The 9690-nt window shown below is 35.2% G+C and overlaps 1 protein-coding gene across 1 annotated transcript; it reads right to left on the reverse strand.

The window, feature by feature from the left end:
- Window positions 1-1734: 1734 nt before the first annotated feature.
- Window positions 1735-8997, reverse strand: LOC109620564 (muscle M-line assembly protein unc-89). The gene is made up of 9 exons (XM_034480044.2): window positions 8819-8997; window positions 3994-4092; window positions 3755-3802; window positions 3420-3482; window positions 3282-3329; window positions 2708-2863; window positions 2484-2570; window positions 2298-2378; window positions 1735-2163 (listed from the first exon to the last, which is right to left on the reverse strand). Exons 1-9 carry the CDS (start codon window positions 8840-8842, stop codon window positions 2041-2043), a joined length of 729 nt encoding a protein of 242 aa, XP_034335935.1. The 5' UTR covers window positions 8843-8997; the 3' UTR covers window positions 1735-2040.
- Window positions 8998-9690: the final 693 nt, after the last annotated feature.

Raw genomic sequence — 9690 nt, forward strand, 5'->3', positions numbered from 1 at the left:
TCATGTCTAGATTAGTCGAGTGGTAACGCAGTCCCGCTGTTTTGCAACACCTTCTTTATTGATCATTTAAGCTAATAATTTTAGTTAAAAAAATTTACTGGTCATATTTATGCATTCTATAAATGATGCAGCGATGGTTAACAACTCGGTAATTGTTACTAAAAAGAAATTCCACGTAAATCTTTATTTGTACGTGTTTTTTTCTCAAATTCTGCCAGTATCAGTTTATTTGCATCTTCCCTAGCCAAGGGTTTTCGGTCCACTTTGCTCCCCATAAACAATGGCGGATTTCATTACGAAAACTCGGTAACAAGCTCCGTTTTATGATTGGTTGCAGCTGCGAGTACCTGATCCAATCGCAGTGCTTGTAAATATAAACTTAAAAAGAAAACACATGTGTGATCTTTTGTAAAACATTCGGTGCTTTTAACAAGTTGAGACACAAGTTCTCGAGTACAGTGCTTCCCCAACGATGGTCTTACCAGGTCGCCTTAAAAACCTATATATTTTACTGGGATTGAACATAGTTCTACAAACTTGTCAAGGCTCGCGTGCATACTACCCATAGTCCTCTGCGTCTCCGCACACAGAGACATTTGGTTTGGTACAAACGAACTCTGGCGGAAGTTTGGTACAAACGAACTCTGGCGGAAGTTTGGGCTCGCGTGATCAGCATGGGAACTAAACATGGCGAATGTAGAAGTTGCCTATCCTGTTAGTATATACGTTCCTGCTTATAGTTATTGCTTTTAAAGGTTCAATGAGCTTTGTTTTATTTAATTTCTTTGGTCCGCAATTTTCACGACAACGATACCTGGTTTTATGGCATGAAAGCTTTCATATAAATCGGCGACTTTCTCACTCCCGGTCCTCCGGTCCTTACAAAACACTATGAAGAAAACATTTCGTGCTTTCCATAGGTTCGTATTTAATAGCATCGTACATTCGGTAGTCAACATGTTTTTAAGTTGTATTAATGCTATAGTGTGTATATAACCCGTTGTTTGATTCGATTAAAATGTAAACATGCAAGGGGCGCAACTCGAGTTGCTCGCTAGATAGCGCCACCACATCACCGAGTTTTCGTTATGAAATTCGCCAAGGGTTTACGGGTAGCAAAGTGGACTGAAAACCCTTGGCTAGCGAAGAAAATGGTTTATTTGTGAAGATCGTGAAAAGATCATGAACATCGTTTATCCTTTCCTATCGTGTATCAATCCTATCCTATCGTGCGTGTATACTGTTCTACCGTGCGTTAATCTTATCCTATCGTGCGTGTATACATTTCTATCGTGCGTTAATCCTATCATATCGTGCGTGAATCCTATCCTATCTTTTATCTTGTAAAAATAACGTTGCGGGCACTGTACATGTAGTTTATTGGTCTGCTCTTCATTGGGATCTTTGAGGAGACATTCACCAACTCGTCATATTGGAATTGGGGGAATTGAAACCAATAATATCATCAAGTATTCTTTGTATACAGTTTTGCCAACAAGTTTTTCCATATTTCCTGCAAGTTTTTCATCCTCTAAATAATTAATTTGAAAAGAATACATTATGATAACATTTTTTGTTTGTTATCCTTAACTAAAAGAATCTATATGTACAAGTTAAAGATAATTATTTCTATTTACAATGAGAAATATTAACGCTGATATATGTTTAATCGAATCGAACCAAAAAAAAAACGAACCGTAGCTTATGATGTCAAAAAAGTAGGATTCCTTTATTTAATATTTAATGTATTGTCAAATCTAGGAGTTTTACAATATTTTTAACAAGTTTCATATCTAATTAAAATTTTCAAAAAGGAATGATACAAGAACTATTGTTCAAGTGAGCGATGTGGCCCATGGGCGTCTTGTTTGAAAATACAAGCTGACATTTGTTAAGTTTGTAAATAATTTATAAAACGATCCATATCTAATTTGATTTTAAAAAAAATTAATTAAGATATTTAAATCGGTGATTAAGGGAAACAGATAATATTGAAATCAATAATAATTAAACAGAGCAAGTTGGAAGTAAATTGTCCATTCACAGTGCCAATTTGGCAAACTTGCTGATGAGCTCTTCCACAGATGAGTCTTCTGGGATCATTCTTCTCTTCTTGATAGAGCTTTTTGCGGATTGTCTGTGATGTTTACGTTTGTGAGTGGCCTGAAAATGAGAAAAATAGATGGAAAAAAAGAACATTAGCACTAAGGTGTGATTATTACATGTGGTATTTGAAAGTGATTTCATCAATATGATCTTTTGTACACAATAAAAGAGATATAGAAGTAGCTGCGTACACGTCCGGCTTTATCGGTGTTCTTGTTGCTTGAACACGCCACGTCTGCTGTCACAGAGGAAATAGTCTTTGTACACTTTATCTGGCAAAAAAAATAAAAAAACAATAACATAATATATGAAGCAAAAGCTACATTCAACAAGAATAAACTTTAATAACCTATTAGACGCAATGAATGGCGGCATACCTTTTTGGTTTTGGTGGTGGTACATGTACTCTCACTCCGCGACAAGCTGGGAGGTGCCACCAAAACAGGTAAAGGGGCTACGGGGATCTGTCAAAATAGTTATGCATAAAGTTTAACTGAAAGATTGAAAACGACATGGAATTTTAATTTCAAGCAATTGCGATGCAAATCATAGTATTCAGTTTACTGTTAATAACATAGGAAACCAAACCAGGTCCACTTACGTCTTTTTCGGGTTTCTTGCTTTTGTTGTCCTCTCCGCCGGATTTTTTATATGGCTTTTTCCTTGCTCCTTTCATGCAGGGTTTTCCTCTCTTTGAGGGTTTAGGTGTAAGGTCTACTTCTACCGCCTTTGTCTTGGTTTCTTCGATGTTAGGACACTATCAACAAATTACTGGAACTTTCAGGCACGTTGCATCGGGAAAAAGGAGCAGGGGAGAGGGCAGCCCCCCCCCCCCTCCCCAAAATTTTTCATAGCAGACATTTTTCTTAGATTTACATATTAAAGGTTGAAGTAAAATGAAGTTCCACCCCCACCCCACATTTGTGGAACCATAAGGAATTGAACAGTAAAATTGAATTTACAAGAGTCCTTTCCGATATATTTTATTTTATCACAAGGAATACTACCCCCCCCCCCCCCCGGATTAAGATTTCTATTGTGGATGAGGTTGCCCCCCCCCCCCCCCCCCACCCAACATTCAAAACCGATGCTACGTGCCCGACTTTTATTTACCCTGTTTGTAATATATATCTAACCACGGTCGGAGTGTTAGAATAACATAGTCCATTACTTACGGAGTTTCTTATTGTTTTCAGCATAACCGAAATCTGCTCTTCCAAAGCCTGGAAAATGATTTTAATAAAATTAGATTTTAATTCAACCAAATGGAGTTCTTACAGCTTTGTAAAATTGAATTAAAAAATAAAACCAACCTTTAAAGGGGAGCAACTCTGCTGAGTTGTCTTCTTCTGTGGGACTCTATCTTTTGGCTGCATCTACAAAGAACCTAACTATTAATTCGGGATTCCATGCCAAGTGACATTAAAAGATTTTACGTCTGTAAGCAAATACATGCATTAGTAAATACAAATCCAAACCAGATAACCCGAGATTTGAAAAGGTTATTTAAATTTTTGAAATATTTCAAACAATTCAAGACTACTGAGTATATGAATTATGCATTTCTGACAAGACAATATTCCAAAAATAGGTCATTTACAGCAAAGAAATAATAATGCAACATAATTTGGCTCCTAAAAATATGTACCTGGAGTCGCCAAGGTTTTTTCTTGCTTTTAGCAGCAGTTGTCGTGATCTATATTAAAAACAATATATAGACGAATTATTCATCTATTAACTGATTAGCGGAAAATTAGCGGAAGTTACGTATTAATACATGTAACATGTTTCTAAAATATTCGTGAAAAAAGACAGGGCTGTTCTATAGATCATATAAAACTCAAACCAATATTTACAAAGCGTTGCGATTTTAAAAAAAAATGTTACCTTGTCTCTATCCACTGACTCAAGTGTTGCAGGAGGCCGGCGAATCGCCATTCTCTTCACGGCCCTGCAGCACTCCTCTAACTCTAAATCGTCAATGCTCTGAAAGTTGATACAATATTTAGATAAGACTTATGCAGTAATAAGAAAAAAGTCGCTTTATGTGAAGACCTACTGAATTGTAAGAAAGCTATCAAACCTGAAACTCGACAAAAATGACTACCAAATTAAAAAGACAAATGTATAATTCTTTAAATGTACATCCTTCAGTTTTTAATCGCTTATTTAAATCTAAATGAAGGATGTTGTTTATTGTCAATCTATAGCAGTTCCACGGATATATAAAGACAGAGAGCAAATAAATGTACAAAATCAATGTACCTTACAAATCAAAATGATCTCTTTAGTTAAAAATACTTCTATATCCCATTATTGTTTTTTAATATGACACGTGGAAAGTCTGGCGGACGTTATGCAAGAGCAAAGAGGGTATATGTCATACTAACAATAATGCACAGTATATGGACTAAAGAACTGGGTACGCTAAGTATAACATATCGGCCCTGTCGAAATGTGAAAAATCAAACACATGATATCTTTAAAATGTTCGCCGGAATAATTCATGCAGGACACCCCATGCATGAAAGTAACTTTCGTTGGCTAAAATTCACGTGCGTTTGGTAATTGTAAACTCCGAAACCGGACCTTGTTTACGGATTTTGTAAAATATATGGGTTTTTGTAATGTTTGATCTGATATTTCTATAAGGCCGCATTCGAGTACATACACCAATCTTTCAGTATAGCACAATTTTAGACTGCTTATTAACATAGAAACGTAAAAAAATATGTAGAAGACTGCGGCCACTTTCGTTTTTTATTTTTTTCTATTATCAAGATGCACAAAAAATGAATGTTTTCATTGGTTAGCTAAGACGTAAGATGAGTTTCTTTAATATGAAAATGCCTAAATAAATACTTGACTGTAAAAATAGACTTATGTTGGCAATTGACTTTAATTAAAGAAAAATAAAACCGTTCCATGGAAAAATTGGAGTATTTTTATTAGTTTATTAGTCCTTAGACACAGTGTATTTGAATTACTCACAATTACATACCGTGTATTGCAGATAAAATGGTCAACATTGTTGTGTAGTAAAAACAAATATACAATATTGATTTCAGGATGGATATAAGAAGAAATATTTTTTTTAAATAACCTCAACATGTCTTATAATTTGCTGTGTAATGAATATAAAGTTATCTGTGTGTCGTTGTACTCTACATAAATGACGTAACAAGTGTAAACAAATGACGTCATAAAGTAGCTGAGAGAGAGAGAGAGAGAGAGAGAGAGAGAGAGAGAGAGAGAGAAAAGTTTATACAGATACATTTAAAATTTCAAAACAGTTTTATTATCAAATCAGAAGTCAGATTCAAAACATTATATTTGTGTAGATTTATATATTTGGTACAAAGTTATTAGAAATATATACTAGTAAATCAGACACTGAATGTTTGCTGATCCTGTTGAAGTAATTAAAACAAACTTTAAAAAAATATTTTCACAAGAAAAATATAATAATAGTCATCATATTCCTATATGCATGCATTTTAAGCGCCCAGTATATTTACTAGTACATGGATGTCATTAGTCTCTGTAACGGGACATGTGTCGAGGGGTTAGTCGCGTACATATTCTACAGTATTTAAAAAAATACAACATTTTGCGTAAGAATGTAGGAAGTCAAAACTAATGATAGATCTAGCTGTGTTTAGCTTTTTAAATGATAACTTTAATTCTAGAAAATACATTAAATACTTTTTTTTACATCGTTCACGGATGTCTTGCGTTAATTATTTCTTGATAGATCTAAACTATCTATTACGGTAGAATGTTGGTAATAATTGGTGTTGGGTTATCATTATTAACAAAAAACAATCAGTTCAGATTAAAACATTGTCAAATATAAATTCATGTCGCTGTAATATATACTGGAGGAATTAAATCGCCGCACAGGGGTATGTCCCGATTTTTTATCAATTGATCGATTTCATTCATCTTGAAAAGATATAACTCGCGTGTCTTACTAAATGTACATTAATCAATTAGTAGTCAAGTGTGCATAGTGTTTCTTCGATAAATTTCTCCTAAAACATTCAATCTAAAATATATATAGTTGTTACAAAACAAATGTAAAAAAAAAATCATTTGACCCCCTCCCAATGGATTTATTCAAAACATTGGAGATCTAATCCTTTTAGTGTTGGGTAATTTAAAAGCAGGTTTTCGCGCGATAACTTCACATGAATTCATAATGTTTGCGTGCCGATTAGTGGACGGGATCATGAGAGTACCCCAGAGCACACCGTGTGTACACATGCAGCTTTATAAATATTTGAATAACAAAAACTGTTTCTATTACTTTCCTATCGTTGAAAATGACAAAAAGGCCTTTGATATAACAAATACAATTTAACTGCTTTATCTTTCAAGCTTACATGCAATTATTTGATACATGTACACTTCAAAATAATTTGAAATAATGAAATAAATAAATTTCAAATAATATACATGTACATGCTCCAGCTATTATGGTGTTCCGATGGGGCCACTTCGACTTTCGCCTTGAGGGCGAAGATGCGAGAGTGTGAAGTTGCGAAGGCGAAATTGCGAAGGTGCGAAGGCGAAGGAGCGAAAGTGCGAAGATGCGAAGGCGAGAGTGCGAAGGCGAAGGAGCGATACTACTATCGCTCTTTCGCCCATGCAACTTCGCACTCTCGCCTTCGCAACTTCGTCTTTTTTTTTATTGCATTCAGCATGAGGTCTCGGTCGATTCCAATGGAATCGAATTTGTTGCAGGCACCGTACTCGCCCGAGGTTTGCCGATTAATCTCAGATGTTATTGATACCCATGCGCTATAGGCCATCGTGCTTACTATGAAAGATTATTAATATTTTACTGTGTTATGTGACATATATGTTTACCGGTGCTCACTATGCCTAATCATTATATACTCCTCATAAAATGTAATGTCCGCAATAATGTGTACACATACACTTCCAGACTCCCGTCACTTATCAGCTGTCTGTTTACCTTAAACCAATATCGTGGTTCAAACACATTACCATTTTAATTTAATTATGCGACATTCCTTTTTCATGCACGGATGAGCTGGAGAGGGGCCCGGACCCCCCCCCCCCCCCTTTCCCCCACGGAAAATTAATTTCACACAGTAATTGAGAGAGGGTCGGACACCTCCCCCCCCCCCTCCACCCCTGGAAAATTTAGTATTATTAAATTCACATAGTAAAATTACCAAAAATATGCCTCGGACCCCCCCCCCCCCACCTAGTACAAAAGTACAATTATCCCTCGGATCCCCCCTCCCCACTAGCTAGAAATAATGAAAATATTGATCTGCTCGGAGTGCGGAAAATAAATTCTCAAAAGTTAATCTTTTGCTAAAGACGTTATTTTATACAGCGACAAAAAAATATCTTTAAACGATAGAGAGCTCAAAAAACATAAAAGTGCGAAGGCGAGAATGCGAAGTTGCGAAGGCGAAAGAGTGATAGTAGTATCGCTCCTTTGCCCTCGCAACTTCGCACTTTCGCCTTCGCATCTACGCGCTTCGCCGTCGCATCTTCGCGCTTTCGCTCCTTCGCCTTCGTACCTTTGCCTTCGCAACCTCGCATCTTCGCCCGAAATTGCAAAGGTCGAAATGGCCCTATCGGAACACCATAAGCTATATGTCGAAGAAAAAGACTGAATTTTCTACTTCCGTTTATGAATTTATGAACAACAGCGAAAATTAAAATTCATGTCATAAGATACGGTAGCCCTTGAATTATTTTGTTTAGTCGAGCAAGCTTTTTGGAAGGCTATTACTTGCACAGCTTGCACTTCTGTCAACACTGGAGAAATATTATGTCACATGCTCAAAACAAGGATGACAGGCACATGTTATTGCTGTTTTCATTCTCTTGTCTAATCATCTCAAAGAGAGGACAAGCATTGTGGGCAGGTTTATAAGATTATAGGAGTTGACACTGCTGCTGATTTCTATAAAACCAGCGGGCAAAACCGGCCCTTTTAATTTTTCAAAAATCCGTCAAACTAGATAATGTAATCATGCAGTTTTTAATTTTTACCTCGGCTAAAAAGCTCTTACAGTAACTTTGAAAGAAAGATGTTCACATGCATTAGACATTTAAATTGATTTTTGATATTTAAAAAAAAAAATGAAAAAAAAATAAAAAACTACATTGATTTTAAATACATTTTGCCCATCGTCTCAATTTGTACATTAATCTTGTACATTGGGCGTTGTCAGAGGTGCAAGCGAAAGTTGCGTAACACGATCTCTGGTGAGAGAATGCAAACTATTATGATGATGGTGTATAAATTCATATAACATGAAACATAATTAATTCCATACTGCAAAAGGCAAAGAAATAATGGATTAAATGTCTTTATTTACATTATATACCAGAACATCCTTTCTATAATTATTATTTGAAGAACGTTGTCAATACATTTCATGACGTCATGACGTTTTGGTTAACTGAATAGCTATAAACAATGCTATGTTTAGATAACTATTATATGGAAACCGTAAAAGATATTTTCAAAAATCAAACTGTTTTGAAACCGGTTAATTCTCTAAATAGTTCACTCAAAATTTCATTAACTTTGAAAACAGGGCCGATTTTGCTGCTTACCGTACCCAGTTCTTTAAAAATGTGTTTGATAAATCATAATGCATGTATGTAGTACTGTTTCAATCAGTAAAATAAAAAATAAGTATTATACTTGAATTATTACCCTCTTATTCGATGTTGATGCCATCTTCTATAAGTCTTTTGGGTTTCTTCGCCTTGAATTTCTCTGAATACTGAGATCGGTTGTCAAAGCCGCTATGTTGGCAATGATCTATATCCACAATGAACGTGACGCAAGCCATTGTGACGTCATAATCGTTTACATCATTCCGATCTGCTAATTTTACGTTCTCAAAAAACGAAAATTGTTTTCAACTTAAAATGTCATGTATAATTAAAATTGAAATAAATCATAAGTTGTATAAAGAGTATCATCAGATATGTCAACAGTCACATCTCAAAACTTTTAGCATAGAACGCCATTACCCTTAGCACAAAAAAGTATTTTATACATACAGGTTTTTCAACTATAACTGAATAATTATTATGATAATCATTTATCTCATCTTCTACAGGCACGTAGCATCTATTTAAAAGTTGGAGGGGGTAACCTTTACAAGGAAAAAAAAAGGCAACCATCTAAATTTATGAACACCCTAATCCGTTCCGTGGGGGTGGGGTAATGCGCCTATGAATTCAATTTCTTCGTTCGTTTTCTTATTTTTACTTCAATTTTTTACATTGACTCAAAAAAGAGGGGACACAACTCCTTACTAATTGATTCTTTTATATGTATATTTAAGATTATTTATTACTATTATTAATTATTATCATTAATTCAATATCTTTTGATTCGACAAAAAGTGGGAATGTGGGCTGCCCCACCCCTTTTCGCCCCGATGCTTCATTGTACGTGTCTTCCTGATAATTGTAAAAATAAACGATCCCAAAGATTGTTCTCTTATATACAATCGAAATTTCAATCAAAAATTCAGCAGAATTTCCACATTTACTGATATCACAAATGTGTTCTGT

This window comes from Magallana gigas, chromosome 3, assembly GCF_963853765.1.
Source record: "Magallana gigas chromosome 3, xbMagGiga1.1, whole genome shotgun sequence".
Lineage (NCBI taxonomy): Eukaryota > Metazoa > Mollusca > Bivalvia > Ostreida > Ostreidae > Magallana > Magallana gigas.